This window comes from Myotis yumanensis, unplaced genomic scaffold, assembly GCF_028538775.1.
Source record: "Myotis yumanensis isolate MYYU_CA2020_CCGP unplaced genomic scaffold, mMyoYum1.0.hap1 SCAF_1, whole genome shotgun sequence".
Classification (NCBI taxonomy): Eukaryota; Metazoa; Chordata; class Mammalia; order Chiroptera; family Vespertilionidae; genus Myotis; species Myotis yumanensis.
The window spans coordinates 130796143-130821653 of record NW_027223752.1 but is presented as its reverse complement, the minus strand read 5'-3'; the positions used below and the strand labels follow the sequence as shown (position 1 = coordinate 130821653).

The window sequence follows — 25511 nt, the reverse complement described above, 5'->3', positions numbered from 1 at the left end:
TTACATTTAACTTTTGAAAGAACTACCAAATTGTTTTCCACAGTGACTACACCAGTTCACATTCCTAGTAGCAGTTTGTGTTACAGTTTTTCCACATCTTTCCCAACACTTGTTATTATATCTATTTTTTATTATAGCCAATGTCTGACTAAGAACTCTGTTTCTCTTACTTTTTCCTTTGGTTCTGAGTCAAATCTTGTCTTTTTATTCATTTTTATTATTATTATTTTTTAATACTTACCCAAAGATAGCAGTGGGAGGAAGAGGAAGAGAAAGGGAGGGAGGGAAAGAAGAAGGGAGGGGGACAGAGAGAGAGAGAATGAGAGAGAGAGAGAGAGAGAGAGAGAGAGAGAGAGGCATCAATGTGAGAGGGAACATTGGTTGCTTTCTGTATGTGCCCAACTAGTGCCCGTGCTTGATCAGGATCAAACCCGCAACCTAGGTATGTGGCCTGATCGGGAATTGAACCCAGAACCTTTTTGTATTCAGGATGATGTTCCAACTAACTGAGCCACACTGGCCAGGTCAAATCTTGTCTTTTTGAATACCAGGTTATTTTATATTGAGTATCAGTGATAGTATAACAAAAATTATACAGATAATTTTGATCTTTCTGCAGTCAGGATTTACTGTTGCTTTTCATAGGCAGCTGAGCTAGGGACATTTGAAATCTTAGATTACTTTAATCACAGATTGAGATGTTTGGAGACTTGGCCTCACCTAAAATGGTTAGTTTGTGGTTTAGACGTGCTTATAAGGTAGTCATTGTGGGTTGGTAGTAGTTTCCTCTTGTCGCTCTAACAAATTACCACAAATTTAGTGGTATAAGGCAACACAGATTTATTCAACTATAGTTCTGGAGGTCAGAAGTGTAAAGCCAGTCTTATAGGGCTAAAATTAAAATATCAGCCAGTGTGTGTCCCGGAGAGAACCTGTTTCTTGTCTCTTCCACCTTCTGGAGACTTCCCACATTCCTTGGCTCATAGCTGTATCACTCCATCCTCTGCTTCTATCTTCACATCATCTTCTCTCCCAACTTTGATCCTTTTGCCTCCCTTTTATAAGGCCTCTTGGGACTATATTGAGCCCATCAATATAATCTCAGATATTTGCTCCAGCTCAAGATCCTTAATCACACCTGGAGATTTTGGGAATTAGGGTAGACTGTGGAGAGGTCGTTATTTAACTTACCACAGGATCCCATCCTGAAGTCTGTCTGAGCTTCATGGTTCATCCTACTCAGCAGGTCCTGAACTCTAAATGTTGTCTTCTCAACTCCCAATTCTACTAAAATCTCTGCTTGTTCTGATTATTTTGTTTCCTGTCACACATTCTCATTATTTTGATCACTCTCTAAGGTAGTGGTTCTCAATCTTCCTAATGCCGCGACCCTTTAATACAGTTCCTCTTGTTGTGGTGGCCCCCGATTTCATTGTTACAAGTTGAACATAATTAAAGCATAGTGATTAATCACAAAAACAATATGTAATTATATGTGTTTTCCGATGGTCTTAGGCGACCCCTGTGAAAAGGTCGTTCGACCCCCAAAGGGGTCGTGACCCACAGGTTGAGAACCGCTGCTCTAAGGCCTTCAGACATATCCTGTCTTTTGTTATATTCGTCCAGCTCTTTTTCTTGTTCTTAGCGAGAAGGTTGATCTAAAACAACCTGGCTCTTCCATTTAATTTACTTTTTATGAGACTGATGTGCTGCCTACTGTACTAACAAGGAACCTTAATTTACTTTTAAAAAAAGCAATGAAGTAAGTGCATTTTGCTAAATCCTGTAGCATTATATGTTTCATTGTCCTATTTTACATTGTTCTTGGTTGTTTTCTTTATTTTTAAAACATTTTCTAGTCCCTGTTTGCTTTATTTGTTGTTAGATTTGAATTACAAGTGAAAATTTCTGATGAACACTTGGTATAAATTTCTCTTTAATGAATAAGTAGACTTTGGATAGCCTTAAGTGTAAAGTTCTGCCATTTGTTGCCCAAGCTAATGGGTTGTGATGTGTTAGCTGCCCTAGCTTTGTTTGTTATAGTAGTCAAATTTAAAGTTTAGTAAATCCAAATAAATTTAACATATCTGTGGAACTAGATTCTGTCTGTTTCTTAGATACCTACCCAGATAAAATTTGTACTTTTTACTTACAGTGTTGCTTTCTTTCAGTATGAAGGCTTAGAATCATTAAAGGATTCCAGCTCTGAGAAGGAGTCAACAGAAGCTCAAAATTTAGAGGTAAAAATACATAGTATAATTATCAAAGCTGGGGGAATAGCATCAATTTTAAATGAAATGTGTTTCTCAAAACTATTTGAAAGGAAATATAAAAGAGCATCTCTTGATGTTAAACTTAAAAAAATTTAAATAGAGGAAATAGAATATTAATAAGTAGCATAAAATATTTTAAATATTTGAACTGTTGTTGCAAACTTGTTTTGAGTGAGGTGTTCAGTTCACTGAAATCTAGGGTGTTATAGGAGGTCTTTATTCATCATTCCTGGGAAATGTATTAAACGTGACCTTTTCCTTTTTTTTACTTATTTTGCTCCAGAAAGAAAAATATAACATTGATTTTCATAAATTTAGGCATAGTTGGTAACAATAAATTACGTAAATTTTGGTATTACTTGCTTTTACTTCATCCCTAGTATATTAGGAGTGACTAGAATTAGACCAGAGATTGATGTTATAAGTGGTGTGCTGGTAAATATTTAGCAACTGGATATCTGCAAAGCAGAAGCCCTTATTTGTAGCATTTCCTGACTTATATCGTGTAAATACTCTGACTGTGACCAATTTCAAGATGTCAGCATGATGTCACTGATGGTAGAGTTGGGAAGACATATGCATAGTTAGGTTTCCTGCCATGTATGACTTGGCTTAAATAGGAACGAAGGCATCATAATTTGTCCCTGGGCTAAACTCCAACAGATTGATTACCTTAGGTAATGGGAGTGCCTTAGTACTGTTTTAAAGTGGAAGTTTTATAAAAAGCTTACTAATATTAAAGTAGAAACAATAGACTTCGTACCTTTGGTGTACATGTTCAGTCAGTCCAGCTGGGCAGTTCTCAATCACTGATGTCTGTAAATCATCAGAAAGTCTATGGATAATGATTCAGAATTTCCTGCTGGAGTCTAAAGTAAGTTACAAATTGAATTCCAAACGAAAAGCATTTCTTTTTTTTTTTTTTTTTAAATATATTTTATTGATTTTTCACAGAGAGGAAGGGAGAGAGACAGAGAGCCAGAAACATCGATGAGAGAGAAACATCGATCAGCTGCCTCCTGCACATCTCCCACTGGGGATGTGCCCGCAACCTAAGTACATGCCTTTGACCGGAATCGAACCCGGGACCCCTCAGTCCGCAGGCCGACGCTCCATCCACCGAGCCAAACCGGTCTCGGCTGAAAAGCATTTCTTAAACTTTTCTTTCTTCACTTGTTACCTATTAATATTCTTAAGAACTTGTTGAAATAGTTATATTTTATTTGTTGACCCTCTCTTTTAGCTGTTGGTCTAGTAGTAATTTATTAGTTTCATTAAAAAAAATTTTTTTTAATATATTTTATTGATTTTTTACAGAGAGGAAGGGAGAGGGATAGAGAATTTGAAACATCGATGAGAGAAACATCGATCAGCTGCCTCCTGAACACCCCCTACTGGGGATGTGCCCCCAACCAAGGTACATGCCCCTGACCAGAACCGAACCCTGGACCCTTCAGTCCGCAGGCCGATGCTCTATCCACTGAGCCAAACCAGCTAGGGCTGATTAAAAAAATTTTAAAGGCATTTAGCATGCTTAGAAAACCCCTAAAAAACTGGAGGGCAAAGGCCTCAAGCTTCGTGGTATTGTGGATCAAATAAAACACCAATTTATTCTCAAGACATTGAATTTACTTAATCTAGCGTAAGATTAGCTGAAGTTTTATTTTAAAATGAATAATCACTCATTTAAAATGTGAACAAGTGAGTGTTGAAATGAACAATCACTTGTTTAAAATGAATAAGTAAATGTCTAATTTTAGTAATTTAAGAAAATGTTTATTTTTAAGATTATTAAATTGAATATAAACTAACATGATGCAACTTAAAAAATTTGATGGTTGACTCGGTAGATAAAATCAAAATGATGTGGTAATTTTGATTCAAGTAAGAGAATTCTTATAATGGAATAGTCAAGTTTGAGGAAATATATATAAGTTTTTAACCACTATAATGTAATATGTACTTGTTCTGCTTTTATTTGGGCCTACATTAAATTCTTTGAACTTTTGGTTTGTTTATTTTTTAACAAGTTTGTTGAAGAATCACAAATATCAGAGGTATGTTTATTATAGCATTTAATATCCAATTAGAATAATCCAAGAACTAATCATTTTAAATTTAAAAGGTCACTGAAAATATCTTAATTCAATGTAGATTATTATTATGAAACAATCTTGATTGGTTTTAAAATTTATTTTGCATTTTATTATGTCTTTAATTTTATTAAATTGGATTTATTCCTCATTTTTGCTTTTATAATGCTTTAGCGCAGAAGTCGGCAAACTAGACTCTGGGCTTCCCACCTGCTTTTTGTAAATAAAATTTTATTGGAACACAGGCATGCTCATTCATTTATGTGTTGCCTTTGCTGTCTCACTACATGGGCATAGTTGAGTATTTGGACAGAGACTACAGGGCCTGCAAACCTGAAATACTTACTCTCTGCCTCTTTATACAAAATGTTTGCTGACCCCTGCTAGAATGGCTATTATTTCAATCTTATAAAAATGAACAAATATATAAACTAAATTTATTTAACTTACAGTATATGTGTTTTATTATAATTATTTGATTTACCCTAACCAGAAATTTTTAGGTCTGTCTTATAAAGTTGGCTTCCTCTTTTAGGCAATCTGTGAAAAGCTGAACAGTTCCAAATCTGAATGTGAGGATGAAATAGACTTTCTAGAAAAGGAGTTAAAGGAAGAGAAATCTAAACATTCTGAACAAGATGAATTGGTAAGGCTTCTGTGTTTGAGGAGACTGTAGGTAGAAGAAAGTTATTGCATTAAAAAAATTATATCATTTAAAGCAGCTATTTTCAACCTTTTTCATTTCATAGCACACATAAACTAATTACTAACATTCTGTGGCACTCTAAAAAATACATTTTTTGCTTATCTGACAAAAAAAGGTATAATTTTGATTCATTCACATCAGATGGCTATTGTGTTTGCTGTTGTCATTTTTATTTTGACATTCTAAAGGAAAAGAGGTCAGTGTCCCTGACTAAATAGCCAGGTATTGCATGTTTTAAAAATCCTTCCAACATACTGGTTGAAAAGCACTAATTTAAAGAATTGTAAACACTGTAAAAAATTTAAAGATACAGAAGGTTATAAAGTAGAGAGTAAAAATTTTCAGATCCACTAGTTCTTTCATTTGCTAGAGGTTACCATTATTTTGTTGTTTCTTACATATTCTTTTTTTTTTTTAAAGATGACTGTTACTTTTTAAAAATAATATTTTTATTGATTTCAGAGAGGCAGGGAGGGGGGAGAGAGATAGAAACATCAATGATGAGAGAGACTCACTGATCGGCTGCCTCCTGCACACCCCCTCCTGGGGATTAAGCCCACAACCCAGTCATGTGCCCTTGACCGGAATCAAACCTGGGACCCTTCAGTCTGCAGGCCAATGCTCTATCCACTCCTCTATCCTGGCCAAACCGGCTAGGGCTTTTGCATATTTGTATAGAAATTTTTGATATGCACTATGGAAGTAGCTCACACAAATAGTTTAGTTTGAATAATCACATACATAGTGGATTTTATCACTCAAAAAGTATGTTAACATTTTAACTTTATTTGTCACATATTTTAAAATCTTTCTTAAGGAAGATCTTGATGTGTATGAGATTATTAAGATACAATGTTAGTGGACTTTTCTGGAGCCTATTTAAACTTAAATGTCATAAAACATTAAAGATGAGATAAAATATTATTATGTAACTTTCATGTAAGATTCCTTTAAGCAAATGGCAGAGAAGATTTCTTAATTTGAGCCCTCAGCTTTTTGAGGAAAACTCGTTAGGTTAACAATATATCTAATGTGTATGGCATCTTGGAAACTGGAGGAGTTTAGTAAATGTTTGTTTATTGATTGATACTGTCTTTCCAGATGGTGGATATTTCGAAAAGGATACAGTCCTTAGAAGATGAATCAAAATCACTCAAATCACAAGTAGCTGAAGTAAGTTGCTTTAGTCTAATAGGTCTGTTGCTTTTGAAAATAATTTTAATGTTCCTATTACTATTATGATTAAAAAATAAGATATAATATTATAATTTGAGATATAGGGGTCTTAGACATATATGTTTTATACAAGGTACCTCAGAAAAGCTTATTTTTCTTATTGGACAAGTATTTATTGAGCTATTGCTATGTACTGGTCACTGTTGTAGGTGATAGGCACTTACATTAGTAGTTAAAATAGACAGAAAAGCTCTCATGGAACTTAAATTATGGTAAGAGAAGAACAGATAATAAAAAGCTAATTAAACTGCCCTAGCTGGTGAGGCTCAATTGGTTGGACATCGTCCAGTGCACCAAAAGGTTGCCAGTTTGGTTCCTGGTCCAGGCATATGCCGGATTGCACGCTTCATCCCCAGTCGGGGGTCTGCAGGGGGCAGCTAATCGATGTTTCTCACATCGATATTTCTCTCTTTCTCCCTCTCCTTCTAAATCAGTAAAAACATATTTTAAAAAGCTAATTAAACTTCTTAAACAGTACATAGAAGGTTATAAGAGGTTAAGTCAAGGTTTAAAGCCACATAGCTAGTTAGTGTGGGAGCCATGACTAGATCCTGATTCTAGACCAGAGTTTTTCTCCTACACTATGCTGCCTCTTCTATTAATATTGGCATGTTTTTTACTTTAATTTCATGTTTTAGGGAAGATGGATAAAAAATAACTATTCTATTAAACTAATTGTTATAAACTTGATATGTTGTATTTTCTTAGGCCAAAACAACCTTCAAAATATTTCAAATGAATGAAGAACGACTTAAGATAGCTATAAAAGATGCTTTAAGTGAAAATTCCCAACTTCAGGAAAGCCAGAAACAGGTTTGTACTGTATAGGGATCCTTCAACTTGTATTTATAAATCTTCTGGGCATACTGATGACTGACCCATGCAAGGGGCAAGAAAAGGCTTTTCCCGGAGAGCACAAGAGCAGGACAATTTCCCATATTCTGTGTCTCTTGTGTAGGATACATTTTAATACAAGTAAGGTATAGTATGGGATATAAGGAGTGCTAAAAAATGACCAAATCTAACATATGTGGATCTCAGAAACTTCATTTGATATAGATATAGACTTATTATGTTAATTAGTTGAAGATGGTTAAGTGTCTGTTATTTTACATTATTACTCTTTTGAAAGTTCTTTGCAAACAGGAGTTCACCCTTCCTTTCCTACTCCTGTCCCTCCCTCCTTCATTCCATCCCTTTCTTTTTCCTCCCTTCTTAGCAACACATTGCATTGCGTAATACCTATTAACGAGAGGCCTGGTGCATGAATTCGTGCACAGGTGGGGTTGCTCTGCCTGGCTGGCAATCAGGGTGGTCTTGCCCAGTCCCGATCGGGGCCGGCCGGGGTGGGGTGGGGGGGGAACCACGGGAGGTTGGCCGGCAACAGGAAGTTAGCTGTGGGAGCACACTGACCGTCAGGGGCAGCTCCTGCATTGAGCGTCTGCCCCCTGGTTGTCAGTGTGTTGTCATAGCAACCAGTTTCCCAGGCATTTGGTCAACCGCTTGTAATGGTCACTTAGGCTTTCATATATATAGATGATACAGTTAAATATATAAAAAGTATGATAAAGTAATAATGAGTTTTTCTTTTTTGTGTGGGGTTTGATTTTTAGCTTTTACAAGAAGCTGAAGAATGGAAAGAACAAGTGAGTGAACTTAATAAACAGAAAATAACATTTGAAGACTCCAGAGTACATGCAAAACAAGTTCTATGTGATAAAGAAAATCAGATCAAGGTAAATGGCCCTGCTGGTTTTAGTGACTGAGTCAGCTAGAATTCTATACTAATTCTGAAATTTGAAAATTTTTGTTTTTGGCAGTTAAAAAAAAAAAAAAAAAAAAAAAATATATATATATATATATATATACATATATATATATATATATTCTTTATTGATTTTAGAGAGGCAGGGAGAGAGATAGCAACACCAATGATGAGAAAGAATAATTGATTGGCTGCCTCCTGCAGGCCCCCCACTGGGTATCAGCCTGCAACCCAGGCATGTGCCCTGACCGGAATTCAGCCATGATCTTCTGGTTCATAGGTTGACTCTCAGCCACCGAGCTGCACTGGCCCAGTAGTAGCAGTTTTTATTTTGACCATTTGGCCAATTTGAGTATGTGTACTTTTTTGGCATACATTTCAATTTGTACCAGGATTGTCCTCTTTGCTGTCAAATGCTTCTTTTTGGCAGCAAAGATTACAACAAATAATATCCTATATAATAAAGATGTAATATGCAAATGGTCGTTACGTAACGACCGACCGCATAATGACCGGATCATGGATCAGCAGGAGGGTGGGGCAGCGAGCTACAAGCGGGCGGCAGGGAGCTACAGGAGGGGGCAGGGCAGCAAGCTATGAGGGGGGACAGGGGGAGGGGGATGAGGAGAGCTACAGGAGGGCGGGGCAGCGGGCAGAGAGCTACAGAAGGGCAGCAGCGAGCTACTGGCTATAAGCGGGTGGCGGAGAGCTACAGGAGGGGGCAGGGCAGCAAGCTATGAGTGGGGGGCCGGGGGAGCTACAGGAGGGCGGCAGCGAGCTGCTAGCACATGCATTCGTGTGCAGGGCTACTAGTATATATAATATCTCAACACTCTGTTTGTGCCCTTTTCCCTCTCCTTATTTTATCGTAGGTATTAAATGAAAAAAGAAAAAGAATAATAATTTTACCTTTGTCTTTAGAATGTCATCTGTTTCTGTTGATAAGGTTAGAAAGAATTTTAGAAATTGACAGATGAAGTTGTATGTATTGGCTGAATATCTTTGGTACGTTGATTACCTGGTATATGTACTTTCACAGAGATTAGTACTTTTAAAAAAATAAATCTAATTGAAACTTGTCTCCCTCTCCTACCCCCTTTTTCTGCCTGCTCGTTTAAATCTTATGCTTTCAAGCTACAAAGAGATACTCAGGTGTGAGTATTAAGTAATAAGAAATAAAACTAACATTTTGTAATCTAATAGTGAAGTGCATGATATCATCTTGAAAGCTGTACATTTATACTTTTTATGTTGCTACTAAGAGTGTTTTTAAGATTCCATCTTTAGGAGTTGTATTCATACTTTGGCATATTGTTTTCCCCTCTTGCTCTTCCAAATTTGATCTACTAAAGGGCTTGGAATTCTTCCTAAACAAAACAAAATGAAAAAGAAAAAAGAACAAAACAAAAATGAGATGCTAATCTCAAACTCTACTGAAAAATATAAGCCATGTTATTTGTGCTTGGAACTCTCAGGAATTTGAAAGGTGTAAATTATAGGGCAGAATGGGTTTTTAGGTGGGTCCTTTTATAGAAATACATAGCACAGTCATTTTATTATTCATAGAACTAGAAAACCTTCCTTCTTTCAAGAAAATGCAAAAAGTACTGTTGAAATGCTACAATTCAGATTCTCTCTAGTAATTTCTTTTTCTTTTTAATATTTTTTTTATTGATTTCAGGAGGAAAGGAGAAGGAGAGAGAGATAGAAGCATCAATGATGAGAGAGAATCATTGATTGGTTGCCTCCTGCACCCCCCCTACTGGGGATCGAGCCCGAAACCCAGGCATATGCCCTGACCGTGAATTGAACCATGACCTGGTTTATGGGTCGATGCCCAGCCACAGCCATGACATGCTGTTTTGTCACTTTATAGTCATGTGATATATTTAGCAAATATGCACCATTATGAAGAATTGTATTTGTTTTTAAGGTTCAGAATTTAATAGTCAATAAATACTAGGTTTTTCAATACCAGCTGGAGAAAAAGAGCTCATGTACTATTATTTATGTGCATTGATTTTTAAACTATAAGTATACTTTCAGAAATTGTAAATTATTAGCATGAAGCATCACCCTCTCTTTTTTTCCTCCCTTTGCTAACTGTCAAGTCTCTGACTGAACGCTTGCTAAAAATGCAAGATTGGGCTGCTGTGCTTGGAGAAGACATAACAGATGATAACTTGGAATTGGAAGTGAAGAGCGAGTCAGAAAATGGTGCACTCTCAGGTATTAAATCACACATCTTCTTGCTAAAATGATGACTAGCTCTTGTATTTCCCCATTTTCACCATGTTCTTTATACACTTGTCCTTTGCTCCACCTTTTCCATCTTTCTTTAATACTCTGTCCCTTTCTCACCATCCCTTATCGTTAGCCTTCAGCTAGAATATTGCCTTTTCACTAAATCTTTCTCCAACTCCTCAGACAGACTTACAGCCTCCTTACACTCTGTTTTTTTTTAATATATTGTACATACTGTCATTACAGCCACATTGTTTCATAATCATTTCAATGCCTGTTTTCCCCTGCACTGTAAGCTAATCAAATGGTTGGGTAAATAGTTTGAAAAATGAGTGTTATCCTATCTAATAAAAGAGAAACATGGTAATTAGCCATACCTCCGCTACCCTTCCCATTGGCTAATCAAGGCGATATGCAAATTAACTGCCAGCCAAGATGGCGGCTGGCAGCCAGGCAGCTTCAAGTGAACAGGAGGCTTGCTTGCTTCAGTGACAGAGGACTCCAACGTTTCCCACCTGCCGCTGCGGGCCTCTGAGCTTGCAGTTTGAAACATTGTTACAAATATAGACGCTAAACAAAACCCCAGAAACCTGTTTTCAGCTAGTCGGGCTTCAGCCAGCAGGACCGCAACAGTGTTTCAATTATAGAACCCAAACAAACCAGATACCTGCTTTCAGCAGCCGAGGCCTAAGAGCTGGAGCCAAGCCTCAGAGCTAAAGCTGGCCCAGAATTAAAAAAAAAAAAGAAAAAAAGGAGTGGTTGGGAGCTTCAGTCACCCGCAAGCCTGAAAACAGCCCTCAGCCCCTCACCCAGACTGGCCAGGCACCCCAGTGGGGACCCCCACCCTGAAGGGGGTGTGACCAGCTGCAAACAGCCATCATCCCCTCACCCAGGCTGGCCAGGCACCCCAGTGGGGATCCCCACCCTGATCCAGGACACCCTTCAGGGCAAACCAGCCGGCCCCCACCCATGCACCAGGCCTATATAGTAAAAGGGGTAATATGCCTCCCAGCACCGGGATCAGCGGAGCCGCGAGGCCTCCCGGCACTGGGATCAGCGTGACGGGGCAGCGCACAAACCCCCTGATTGCCCTGCGGCTCTGTGTGTGATAGGGGGCGGGGCCACAACCTCCCTATCTGCCCTGCTCTGTTCGTGACAGGGGAAGGCTCCCCAACCCCCTGATCAGCCCTGCTCTGTGTCTGATAGGGGGGAGCTCCCCAACCCCCTGATTGCCCTGCGGCTCTGTGTGTGACAGGGTGCGGCGCCCCAACCCCCCCCCCCCCCCCCCCCCCACGGACCCTGCTCTGCGTGTGACGGGGTAGAGCCATAACCTCCCCATTGGCCCTGCCCTGAGTGTGACAGGGTGCGGCGCCCCAACCCCCTGATCCACCCTGCTCTGTGTGTGACGGGGGGGTGCCCCAACTCCCCTATCAGCCCTACTCTGTGAGTGACAGGGGGGAGCTCCTCAACCCCCTGATGGGCCCTGCTCTGTGCGTGACAGGGGGGAGCTCCCCAACCCCCTGATCGACCCTGCTCTGTGCGTGACAGGGTACGGAGCCCCACCCGCCCTGATGGGCCCTGCTCTGTGAGTGACAGGGTACAGGGCCCCAACCCCCTGATCGGCCCTGCTCTGTGTGTGACGGGGTGGTGCCGCAACCTCCCCATCAACCCTGCCTTGAGTGTGACAGGGGGCGGTGCCCCAACCCCCCAATCGGCCCTGCCCTGAGCGTGACTGAGGGTGGCATCGCAACCTCCCAATCCGCCCTGCTCTGTGCATGACAGGGGGTGGCGCCCCAACTCCCCAATCAGCCCTGCTCTGAGCCCGACCAGGGGCTGCACCTAGGGATTGGGCCTGCCCTCTGCCACCCGGGAGCAGGCCTAAGCCAGCAGGTCATTATCTCCCGAGGGGTCCCAGACTGTGAGAGGGCACAGGCCGGGCTGAGGGACCCCCCCCTCGCCCCCGAGTGCACAAATTTTTGTGCATTGGTCCTCTCGTATCTTCTATAATAATAAAAGCGTGATATGCTAATTAGATCATACAGCCAAACTACCTCTGGACGTCCTTCCCGGACGAAGCCGGGGCTGTGAGGGAAGCCCGGTTCCTGGGCACCAGAGGGAAGCTGGTGTTGGCAGCTGGGGAAAGGAAGGTCTATTTTTGCACGAATTTCGTGCATTGGGCCTCTAGTAGATAAATACCTCAGGACACTCTTTTTTTCTTTATTTAGATAGCTCAGGTGGTTGTAGTACTTTAATCTTGGCCATCCCAAATTATTATTGGTATTGTTGCTTACAGTCTCTAAACTCAGGAAAAAGTTATGATTACCAGTTACTCACTGTATTCTCAACTAATTCCTTTGACTTAAAATTTTTTTTGTATTTTGACATAATAGTAGATTCATAGGAAGTTGCAAAGGAGTACAGAGAGGTCTTATGTATATCCAATCTAGTTTCCACTAATGATAATTTTTCTGACTTTTGTATCCTTTCTCTTTTCTGTCTCTTTACCCCTGCACAATTAAAAAATTTATTAAGGAGAAGTTATGATTAAAAAATTTCTTGATCACAATGTGTTGAAGGAAAGTTATACTTCCAAAGTAAATACATACAGTTTTGTTTGTACTTTTTCTGTTCCGCTTTATTTTGTAAGAAATAAATGTTTCTAATGAGAAAACTCGTGCTTGTTTAATGTTATTTTAATTTGAAGTATAATTCCAGTCATATTTTATATGGTGAAAGAACCCAAGAATAGTCCCGACTGTGGGACTGTAACTTTGTTCTTGGAGTTAATGATGAAGAACCTTGTTAATTGATGTTGTGGTACTATCAGTGCTTTTACGGTTTAACTTTCTACCAGCAAGTCCAAGGCCATTCTGCCTTATACCAAATTCATTATTGTAGCAAGAAGAGGGATTATGAGGCTCTAATTGAATGAATTAATAAAATCATTTAGACCTCTCTTGTGACATTGCTTTTTATTGTTATGTTTTTGTTTTTTGTAATAGATAATGAACCAAAAGGGGCTTTGAGGAAGCTGATTCATGCTGCTAAGGTTTGCATTACTACATAAATATAAAAAAAAAGAAAATAGAACATGGATTAAACCCATATATCTTCAGTAACTATTTTTAAAGTCCATTTTATAGTTAACAGATAAGTGATCAGAATTTTCAGTAGTGATCAGAATTATCTTCATCATTTGCTTTTTTCTTTTTTATAATAACTTTAGAAATTCATATTGTTAATTTTTAGAATTTATCATAACAAAAATTTTCAAAGTCTGCATATTTTAAAAATGTTTACTCTGTTTTCTTTAATTTCTCTTTGAGCATTTCTCTTCCTCTGGTCTCAATATATATTTTATTTTAATCCTCACCCAAGGATATTTTTCTCATTGATTTCCAGAGAAGGTGGGAGGGAGGGAGGAAGGGGAGAGAAAGAGAAAGAAACATCATGTGAGAGAGACACACTGATTGGTTGCCTCCCACACTCGCCCCTACTGGGACTGGGGAACCTATAACTGAGGTACATGCCCTTGCCCGGGAATTGAGCCCACAACCCTTCGGTCTGTGGGCTGACACTCTAACCTCTGAGCATGCTTGCCAGGGCCCCAATATTCTATTTTAAGAAGTAAATACTTAATTTCATTTTCTTCTGGTTTATCCCTTTTTTTCATCCTAATAGTGGTATCCTGGTCTTTACCTTATTTGAGAAGTTTTGGTAATGTTTAAAGAGTACTTTAATCAAACTTATATATTGAAGCCCTGGCCAGGTAGCTAGATTGGTTAGAGCGTTGTCCCTATATGCCAAGGTTGTGGGTTCAATCCCCTGTCAGAGCACATACAAGAATCAACCAGTGAATGCATAAATAAGTGGAACAACAAATTGGCGTTTTTCTCTTCCTCTCTCTCTCCTCTCCCTTTCTTTCTCTAAAATCAATAAATAAAAATTAAAAAAACCTTATGTGTTGAAAATAAGTAAAATGAGAGTAGCCACAGTTTAAGCATCCATCCCTGATCTTCTCATTCCCTGTCCTGAAATTTACAACTATTGGTGACTTTGCTAACTTTCTAAGGTGGAAGCTGAATTGTTAGTATATTCTAGGCCAGTGGTCGGCAAACTGTGGCTCGCGAGCCACATGTGGCTCTTTGGCCCCTTAAGTGTGGGTCTTCCACAAAATACCACGTGCGGGTGCACAAGTACAGTGCGATTGAAACTTTGTGGCCCTTGCACAGAAGTCGGTATTTTGTGGAAGAGCCACACTCAAGGGGGCAAAGAGCCGCATGTGGCTCACGAGCCGCAGTTTGCCAACCACTGTTCTAGGCAATAATTTTATCAAAGTGTTAAAAGAGCTTCAAAAGGCTGGGATGGTATATTGAGATTAATGTTGCTTTTTTCCTTCTCCCATTCTTTGAAGTTAAAGGCTTCTTTAAAAACCCTAGAAGGAGAAAGAAACCAAATATACACTCAATTAACTGAAGTAGATAAAACAAAGGAAGATCTTACAGGTAGGTAATCTACATACTTTTAATGTTTTTCTAAATAATTACATCTCGTTATAGAGAATGGTACCATGAATTGAACCAATTATGGGAAGGTGCAATTTGTTGCTTATTTTCTTTACTTTTGTTTCTTATTTGTAAAAAATTAGTCCTGAGTTATTTGTTGTATGTATGTATGTATTTATTTATTTAAATGTATATCTTTATTGATTTTAGAGAGGAAGGGAGAGGGAGAGAGAGATAGAAACATCAATGATGAGAGAGAATCATTGATTGGCTGCCTCCTGCACACCCCCTACTGGGGATCAAGCTTGGGCATATACCCTTGGCTGGAATCAAACCTGGGACCCTTCAGTCCGCAGACCGGCGCTCTATCCACTGAGCCAAACTGGCTAGGGCAGTTTCCTCCATATTTATATAAAATTAAAATAATGAAATTACTTAAAAAACCATGTAAAACCATAGTTATGTTTGAATTTCAGTGTAATGTGTGTGGTATGGTTTGAGATACTAAAAAGTGGCAAATTAAAACTTAAAAAAAATCTTTTAATTGCAAAATTGACCAGCAGTGGTATATTTTACAGGTCTGTTTATAGTAAATTTTAATGTACATGCATAGTATATTAGCACATGCAGGAGTGCTCTTAGACATGTAGAATGGGAGGGTTTTTTTTTTTATTGAAACATTTTTATTTATTTATTTATTTTTATTTTTTAAAAATATGTTTTATTGATTTTAGAGAAGAAGGGAGAGGGAGAGAGAAACATTAATGATGAGAGAGAATAATTGATCAGCTGCCTCCTTCATGCCCCCTAACGGGGATCAAGCCCGCAACCCAGACATGTGCCCTTGGCTGGAATCGAACCTGGGACCCTTCAGTCCGCAGGCCAACGCTCTATCCACTGAGCCAAACCAGCTAGGGCTAAACATTTTTATTTTTATTAAATAGTTGATATAAGTAACATACCATTATATTAAAAAAATTTTTTTTTTCGCCCACCTGGCGTGGCTCAGTGGACCTGAACCAGGAGGTCACAGTTCAATTCCCGGTCAGGACACATGCCCGGGGTTGTGGGCTTGATCCAAGTGGAAGGCATGCGGGAGGCGGCTGATCAATAATTCTCTGTCATCATTGATGTTTCTATTTCTCCCTCTCCCTTTCTCTCTGAAATCAATTAAAAAAATAATTTCATGCCCTAATCGGTTTGGCTCAGTGGATAGAGTGTCAGCCTGCAGACTTCAGGATCCCAGGTTCGATTCTGGTCAAGGGCATGTAACTTGGTTTCGGGCACAACCCCAGTAGGGAGTGTGCAGGAGGCAGCTGATTGATCTTTCTAACTCTCTATCCTTCCCCTTCCTCTTTGTAAAAAAATCAATAAAATATATTTAAAAAAAATAATAATAATTTCATCATAACAATTTGCATAAAAAAAGAATGGAAGGGAATACTCATGTCAACAATGGTTATCGTTAAATATGGAATTACGGAAAGATTTCTCTTTTTTTTTCACTTATCTGTATTTTCAAAAATTTCTACAATAAGTGAATTATATTTATAATAAAACATTTTTTGAAAAGGTTGAACCACCTAGTGGTTACTCTACCACTAATTGGGATACACCCCTCGCCCCTGAAATAAGCTTTAGAAAATAAAAGATGAAAAGGTTGAACTATCCAAAAGGTACAGATTATTAAAAAAATGATCAAAAGATCATAGACTCATTCACATAGTATTGATAGTTGGAATATTTTTATATTTTGAAAAGTAGTATTAACTTAAAGGTTTGCTATATGTAATGCATAGTACTAAAAGCCATGGGAAAGTCTCTGGAGGAAAAGATAGGGAGCCTGCTTTCAAGGAAGCTGCATTTCAGTATACAGTATTAACAGAATCTCAGTGTGGAACTATTCAGTAAGTGCCAGAATACCAAGGAATTTACTCACCAGTTATCCCATCCCTTAATGCAAAGAATTGCTTGGCAAATCTTTATTGTTTTCTAAAACTAGTATTTGGAAACTGTGTCTGCTTGTACCCGCCTTCCAAATGTAACTTTCTTTTTTTAATGGATCATGAGAGATAAATTCCTACAATTGTTTTTCTCTGTTCATAACATGAAGGTTTTCTTCTAAACTGCTTTCCCTCTTTGGTAATCATTTAAGATACAGAGGATTTGAAACAAACAAAATAGTTATAATAGAAGTACAAAGATATAATGAAGATTTAAGTATTGGTTTATTGTGTGTTTTTTTAAATAGGGATGATCCAATTTTCATAAAGTTAATATCCATCATTATTATCTGTTAAGTGACTGTTCCTGGCAATGGTTTAAAGCTTAAGTCAACAGGTATAAATTTAAAAATACCTTACAGATTTTCTGTTGTTGTTGGGAAGAATATTGTTTATTAGTAATTAATTATTTTTGGTAATTTTTATCTGTATGAGATGTTAATATGCAACTCAAAACGTTTGATTTTGACTTTTAAAATTTTTCCATAGAGTGTATTAAAAATATCCAGACTGAACAAGCATGTTTGCAGCCAGAAAATGAACATCTTGAAAATGAGAATCAAAAGCTTCAGCACAAACTTAAAGTAATGACTGAACTATATCAAGAAAATGAAATGACACTTCATAGGTAATAAAATATATGTTAATATCTTCATTGAATGGCAAGTGAAATATTGCATATAAAGCAGCGGTTCTCAACCTGTGGGTTGTGACCCCTTTGGGGGTCGAACAACCCTTTCACAGGGATCACCTAAGACTATTGGAAAACACATATATAATTACATATTGTTTTTGTGATTAATCACTATGCTTTAATTATGTTCAATTTGTAACAATGAAATTGGGAGCCACTACAACATGAGGAACTGTATTAGAGGGTCGCGGCATTAGGAATGTTGAGAACCACTGATGTAAAGTTTATGTGATTAGCCGAAGTTCTGTTTATGATTGGATTATATTTCATCAATTCATTTTTTTTTATTAATCCTCACTAGAGATTATGTATGTGTGTGTGTGTGTGTGTGTGTGTGTGTATCCTAGCTAATAAAGAGGGAATATGCTAATTGACCCTCATGCTGTAGCAAAGATGGCGGCGCCCACAGCCAATAAGGAGGGAATATGCTAATTGACTGCCTTGCCCTCAAAGATGGTGGTGCCCACAGCCACAAGATGGCGGCACCCAGTCCCCTCAGCCCCCCAGCCGCCAAGGGCTGGCCCGAGGCTCAGGTAACCAGGGCTGGCTGAGGCTTGTGCTGCTGGCAGTGGCAGCAGCAGAGGTGTGATGGGGTGTCGCCTTCCCCTGATCACTGGGTCGCCTCCCACCACTGAGGGCTCCTGGACTATGAGCGGGGGCAGGCTGGGCTTAGGGACCCCCCCCTCCAGTGCATGGATTTTCATGCACCGGGCCTCTAGTATATGTATTTTTTAATACATTTTTACTGATTTCAGAGAGAGGAAGGAAGAGGGAGCGAGAGATAGAAACATGAACGATGAGAGAGAATCATCAATCGGCTGCATGCCCCTTACCAGGGGATGGAGCTTGCATCTCAGGCATGTGTCCTAACTGGGAATCAAACCATGACCTCCTGGTTCATGGATTGATGCTCAACCATTGAGCAACACTGGCTGGGCACCAGAGAATGTTTTTTTCATTGATTTTTTAGGAAGAATGGAAGGGGGGGGAAAGATACAGAGAGAGAAACATTGATGTGAGAGAGAGACATCGACTGGTTGCTAACCTTGTCCACCCTGACTGGGGCCAGGGAACGAGCCTGCAACTGAGGTACATGCCCTTGACTAGAATTTCACCTGTGACCCTTCAGTCTGCAGGCTGACACTAATCACTGAGAAAACTGACTAGGGCTCATCAATTAATTTTTAAAGAAAGTTATTTGATCTTGAAATACTTTTTCTTCAAAGAAGAAAATGTGTAAATGATATTGGACTTTGCAGACTAGTTCACAAAATCCTTTTTAACTTCTTATAGTTAATCAGCAAATTATTGCTAATTAAAGTTCCTAATACTGTAAGCTAGGTCAGGGAATCTGGGTGGACATCCTAGTAATTGCACTCTATCCATTAATTCCATCTCTGATATATGTAAAACTGATTCCTTTCTCCTGTGTAAATTGCTCCTGCAAAATTGACCCTTGTCTCAGTAAATGGCAGTGTTACTTACTGAGTTGATCATGGCAGCTGATTAAGCCATCCTTGACTTCTCTCTCTTTTTTTTTTTTTGGTTTGTTTTGTTAATCCTCACTTGAGCATATTTTTTCCATTGATTTTTATTTTATTTTATTTTTATTTTTTAAACTATATTTTTATTGATTTCAGAGAAGGGGGAGAGAGAGAGAGAGAGACAGAGAGAGAGAGAGAGAGAGACACAGACATCAATGATGAGAAAGAATCATTGATCGGCTGCCTCCTGCACGCTCCACACTGGGTATTGAGTCCACAACCCAGGCATGTGCCCTGCCCAGGAATGGAACCGGGACCTCCCAGTTCATAGGTTGACGCTCAACCACTGAGCCATGCTGACTGGGCTCCATTGATTTTTAGAGAGAATAGGAGGGAGTGGGAGAGAGAGAGAGAGAAACAGTAACATTGATGTGAGAGAGACACATTGATTGGTTGTTTCCCACATGTGCCCTGACCAGGGCCAGGGATCAGACCTGTAATTCAAGTATGTGCCCTTGACTAGGAATTGAGCTGTGATCTTTTGGTGCGAGGGTCAAGGTTCTAACCATTTAACACACCAGCCAGGGTGACTTCTCTCTTTTATATCCCATATTTATTCTACCCTCAAATTCTGTCAACTTTCCTGTATCCTGAATCTGACTAGTACTTTTTACCTTCTCCTATACCCATGGTCGGCAAACTCGGGCTCGAGAGCCACATGCGGCTCTTTGGCCCCTTGAGTGTGGCTCTTCCACAAAATACCATGTGCGGGCGTGCATGTACAGTGTGATTGAAACTTCGTGGCCCATGGGCAGAAGTCGGTATTTTGTGGAAGAGCCACACTCAAGGGGCCAAAGAGCCGCATGTGGCTCGCGAGCCGCAGTTTGCCAACCACTGTCCTGATCCAAGCCATCATACGTTAGTATCTGGCTTATTGCCGTAGCATCATGAGTGGTGTCTCTTTATATTCTTAACTTCCTGCTCTGACTTCCGTAGCATGACCCTTCTAAAAATAATGAGTATTGTTACTCTCTTGTTTAGAACCTCCAGGTGCCTTCATATCACACTCAGAATTTAATCCAAAGCTTTATCATGGCCTGTAAGACCCTACAAAACCTGACCTTTGGCTACCTCTTTAATTTTAGCTTGTTTTCTTTTTCTCTCACCGTGTTATAGCCACACTAGTCTTCTTGATGATCTTTAGCATGCTAAGTACATTACCCTCAGGGCCTTTTGAAGATATAAGGGATTGAGGTGAAAGAAATACTTTTGTTTTTTTTGGACAAAAATATGATAAATTACAGAATTTTAATAAGTAATGTTTAAAATTTCAAAGAAAAAACTTCTGTAGATACTCAAAGTAAGAATGGGAAGCTAAATAGAATCCTAGCTGTATATGTGTTGTTCACATTGTGATTTCATTCATTAGTTTGAAATGCTTTGAATTCCCAAAATATTGTATATTACATTCTTACATTTAAATTAATATATTTACTACTCAAATTCAGTGAATTATGACACTAGTTGTTCTTCAGAGGAGAATATGGACAGTTGATAGTACTAATAAAATGTTAATTTAAAAATTTTGCCTGTATACAGTGTGATTGAGTCATTTTCTAAATCCTGGATTGATGTTTTTTACTACTGATATATTGCATTGCTAGCACTTTTCAAAAATATAGTATTGAAGAGAAGTGAAATAGTATAGAAGCTTGATGTGTTGCTTTAATATGTGAAAATGTGATTGTTTTTTATTGTTGTGTTTCCTTTCACATTGTAATTTTTTCATCATTAATAAGCCCACCCAAATTCAAGGGGAAGGTTCATAGACTACCTCTCAGTGGGAGGGGTGTCAAAGAATTTCTGGCCATTTTTAATCTGCAGTCTCTAAAAGCATATATATATATTTTTTAATTGATTTCAGACAGAGGAAGGGATGGGGAGAGAGAGATAGAAACATCAGTGATGAGAGAATCATTGATTGGCTGCTTCCTGCACACCCCCTACTGGGGATTGAGCCCACAACATGGGCATGAGCCCTGACTGGGAATCGAATTGTGACCTCCTGATATATAGGTAGACTGTCAGCCACTGAGCTACAGTGGCCAGGCCTTTTTTTTTTAAATCCTCACCTGAGGATATTTTTTTCCATCAATTTTTAGAGAAAGTGGAAGGGAGGGAGAGAAAAAGAAACATGGATGTGACAGAGACTCATCGACTGGTTGCCCCCCACACACACCCTGACCGTGGCCGGGGATCCAACCTGCAACCCAAGTATGTACCCTTTTTTTTTTTACTTTTTATTTTATTTTATTAAATCTCAGTTGTTCAGATTACATTTGTTCCTTTTTTTTTCCCCCCCCATAACTCCCCTCCTCCCAGTTCCCGCCCCACCCTTCGCCCTCACTCCCCACCCACTGTCCTCATCCATAGGTGCACGATTTTTGTCCAGTCTCTTCCCGCATCTCCCATTCCCCTTCCCCCCCAAGAATAGTCAGTCCATTCCCTTTCTATGTCCCTGATTCATTATAATAACCAGTTCATTCTGTACATCAGATTATTTATTCACTTGATTCTTAGATTCACTTGTTGATAGATGCATGTTTGTTGTTCACAATTTGTATCTTTACCTTTTTCTTCTTCCTCTTCTTAAAGGATACCTTTCAGCATTTCGTATAATACTGGTTTAGTGGTGATGAACTCCTTTAGCTTTTCCTTATCTGTGAAGCTCTTTATCTGACCTTCAATTCTGAATGATAGCTTTGCTGGATAAAGTAATCTTGGTTGTAGGTTCTTGCTATTCATCACTTTGAATATTTCTTGCCATTCCCTTCTGGCCTGCAAAGTTTCTGTTGAGAAATCAGCTGACAGTCGTATGGGTATTCCCTTGTAGGTAATTGAGTCTCTTTCTCTTGCTGCTTTTAAGATTCTCTCTTTGTCTTTTGCTCTTGGCATTTTAATGATGATGTGTCTTGGTGTGGTCCTCTTTGGATTCCTTTTGTTTGGGGTTCTCTGCGCTTCTTGGACCTGTAAGTCCATTTCTTTCACCAGGTGGGGGAAGTTTTCTGCCATTATTTCTTCAAATAGGTTTTCAATATCTTGCTGTCTCTCATCTTCTGGCACCCCTATAATTCTGATGTTTGTACGCTTGAAGCTGTCCCAGAGGCTCCTTACGCTATCTTCGTATTTTCGGATTCTTTTTTCATTTTGCTTTTCCGGTTGGGTGTTTTTTGCTTCTTCGCATTTCAAATCTTTGACTTGATTCTTGCGCTCCTCTGGTCTGCTATTGGGTGTCTGTATAATATTCTTTATTTCAGTCCATGTATGCTTAATTTCTAGTTGGTTCTTTATCATAGCATCGAGGGTCTCATTAGTTTTCGTGAGGCTCTCATCAAGTTTATTGTCAGCTTCTAGCACATTATTGCAAGCCCTCAAGATTGCGTTTTTTAGCTCTATATCCTCCATTTCTGTCATGTTTCTTTGTCTCCGCATTTTTATGCTTTCTTGGTGCACCCCCTTGTGGTCTTTGTGCACAGTCTTGTTCTAGTTAAGCCTTGATTGTTGTAGTTAATACTAGAGGGATTTGACCACCAGGCCGACTGGCTGTGAGAATCAGGTGTGTCTGCCGCGGGAAAACTTCTGTCCTTTGGAGAGGTGCTAATCTAGCCTTTGCCTGAGGCGATCCGGCAAATGGCTCTGCGCAGGGCTTGGGCGGGGCGGGATCAACAGGGTGGGCAGAGGGAGCAGTTATGGCTGCTCTCAGTCCTGTTCCCAGAGGCTCTGCTTCTCAGAACCCCAGCAACCGCTGCAAACCTCGGAGAGAAGGCTGCCCTCACGTTCCAACTGATGCCAGACAATCCCGATTCTCCCGTTTGAGTCTGAGTCCCTAGAGACTCGCCCGGATCTGGAGCTCAGAGTCTGAGACTCCCTCCTGATTGAAAACGACAACCGTGCCCTCAGCCACCACTCTGCTTTGCGTGCGCACCTCCGCACCTTTATATTTTCCACACTGCGCCTCCTCTGAGCCTCGGTATGCTGTTGTCTTTCCTTCTAGTTGAAGAGTCTCTCCTCAGCCAGCCTTCCTGTGGTTCTGGGTGATGTCCGTTCCGTCTTTTAGTTGTATTTTTGAAGTGGTTGTTTGCGGCAGCAGTCTCCAGTGTTTACCTATGCCGCCATCTTGGTCTCTCCCCAAGTATGTACCCTTGACTGGAGTTGGACCCTTGACCATTGGGTGTGTGGGCCCATGCTCTAACCACTGAGCCAAACTGTCCAAAGCTTGTGAAAGCATTTCTCTTCATCTTTAAACCAATTACACTTTTATGCTTTTCCTAAGGCAATGACTTTTCTTACACCTGTGAAACCATTGACTTGGGTGGGGAGTGCTTCCTAAGCAATAGGTAATATAGTGTGTAGAATATAAAACATTTATGGCTGCCTTATAGAATTTTTTTCATTTTTTTTATCATGTGCCTCCCCAAAGTTCATGAAGAAGGGGAGCCATTCATAGTTAGGATGCCAAATGTGTTTTCCTGTGATGTTCACTATTTCTTGAGGGACCAATGTTATTAATGATACCATGTGAAACAACTTGGGTGATTTAGTATAATGGAACTACTACCTGCTAGCTCTATGCCTTGGTTTAGTTACTTAGTTTCTCGTGCTTCTTCTTCTTTTTTTTTTTTTTTTGGTGAGTTGGCCTGGAAGACGAATCAATATTTTACAACTTAACAACCAACTTAAATATTATTGAAACAGTTCATTAGTTGATGACTTCTTGTCTAATAAATATAATGCTTCTTTATATAAGAAGTCTTCATAAGTAACTAGTCATAATAATTTTTATTAATGTTTATTTTTGATAAATCTTAATTTTATGATGAATCGTATATAATAAAGAGGAAATATGCTAATTGACTGCCACACCCTCACAAGATGGCGATGCTCACAGCCACAAGATGGCGATGCCCAGTCCCCTCAGCCCCATGGGGTGGGGGAGGGGTGGCAGGTGCACGGCGCAGCTGGGCCCGCCTCCAACCAGGCCCAGCCGCACCGCGCATCTGCCGCTGAAGTCCCGCAGTCCCCTCAGCCCCACCAGCAATGAATTTTCATGTGCCCATTGCCTTTTTAAAAAATCCTTATCCAAGGATATGATTATTTCTTTTAGATCATCTGTTCTCAGGGAGCAGGCCTAAGCCAGCAAGTGGGCATCCCCCAAGGGTCCCAGACTGTGAGAGGGCGCAGGCTAGCCTGAGGGACCCCCCGTGTGCATGAATTTTCATGCACCGGTCCTCTAGTTCTTATAGAAAACTCTTGAAACTTTTATATTAATAGTACTGTTATTAGACGAAGCTTTATAACTTGAGTTTGTAATATTAAATTCCATGCCAGAAATACTTACACAGGTACTTTGTTTTTCTTGCATGTGATGTTCTTAGTGGTATTATGCAAATTGCTTTATGGGAAGCACCAGTTGTGACACAATTAAAGAGATAAGATTGGTTATTTTATGACATATAATAAAAGAAATAAAACACTTTTTTTTTTTTAAGGAAATTAACAGTAGAAGAAAATTACCGGTTAGAGAAAGAGGAAAAACTTTCTAAAGCAGATGAAAAGATCAGCCATGCAGCTGAAGAGCTGGAGACCTATAGGTATTAAATATATTGTACCTCTCTCCCTCTCCTTCCCCTTCCCCTTTCCTTCCCCTTTCCCCTTCCCCTTCCCCTTCCTTTTCATTGATTTTAGAGAGAGGGGAAGTGGGAGGGATAGAGAGGTAGAAACAATGAGAGAAATGGTGATCGGCTGTCTCCTGCACGCCCCCTACTGGGAATTGAGCCCACAATCTGGACATGTGTCCTGACCAGGAATCGAGCCGGTGACCTCTTAGTTCATGGGTTGATGCTCAACCACTGAGCTACCCCATCTGGGCTTACCCCTTTCTATTTGGGGTGGGGAGGGTATCCAAAAGCCCAATATCAGAAAAAATAATATAGCAATAACAACAAAAAATTAAAAAATGTATCTTTGTTTCCTGATTTTAGATGTGTTGCTGTAATACAATTACACAGAAATTTTAAAAAGGAAAAATGCTTTTCTTTCAGTATGTGAGATTTTAAATCTCTCACATTAATTATATTTGAACATGGGCAACCCTATTGTATTTTAATGTCAAGAAAATTGTGAATAGCCATTAATTTAAAAAAATCTTTCCTCTTTGGTACAAATGTGGAAGAATGTATACAGTATTAATGAATTTAAGAATTATGCCACAAAAAGAAGTTATGCCACAAGTAAAGTTCTGAAAAAGTGTTTGTAAGATGATAAGTCTATCAGCAGTATACCAGATAGTTATGAAACTTCCATTAGGGAGTTTAAGCTGAGTCTTATCCAAAAGAAGGAATTATCTTGTTAGTCTTATATTTCACAGTGGTCATTAATTTTCTACAGTTCTATTAAGATTAAAGACATCTGAGTAAATCTTCCAAGATCATACCTCTTAAAAATAAAA

The 25511-nt window shown here is 39.3% G+C and overlaps 1 protein-coding gene across 1 annotated transcript in view; it reads left to right on the top strand.

Moving 5' to 3' along the window:
* MIA2 (MIA SH3 domain ER export factor 2) overlaps window positions 1–25511 on the top strand; it is a 122675-nt gene that overhangs the window by 52249 nt on the left and 44915 nt on the right. Inside the window, 11 exon segments of the mRNA XM_070431775.1 lie at window positions 2172–2240; window positions 4304–4330; window positions 4902–5012; window positions 6174–6245; window positions 7017–7121; window positions 7922–8044; window positions 10185–10302; window positions 13320–13366; window positions 14732–14822; window positions 17315–17453; window positions 24553–24654. Of these exon segments, the coding sequence (XP_070287876.1) occupies window positions 2172–2240; window positions 4304–4330; window positions 4902–5012; window positions 6174–6245; window positions 7017–7121; window positions 7922–8044; window positions 10185–10302; window positions 13320–13366; window positions 14732–14822; window positions 17315–17453; window positions 24553–24654 (1004 nt within the window).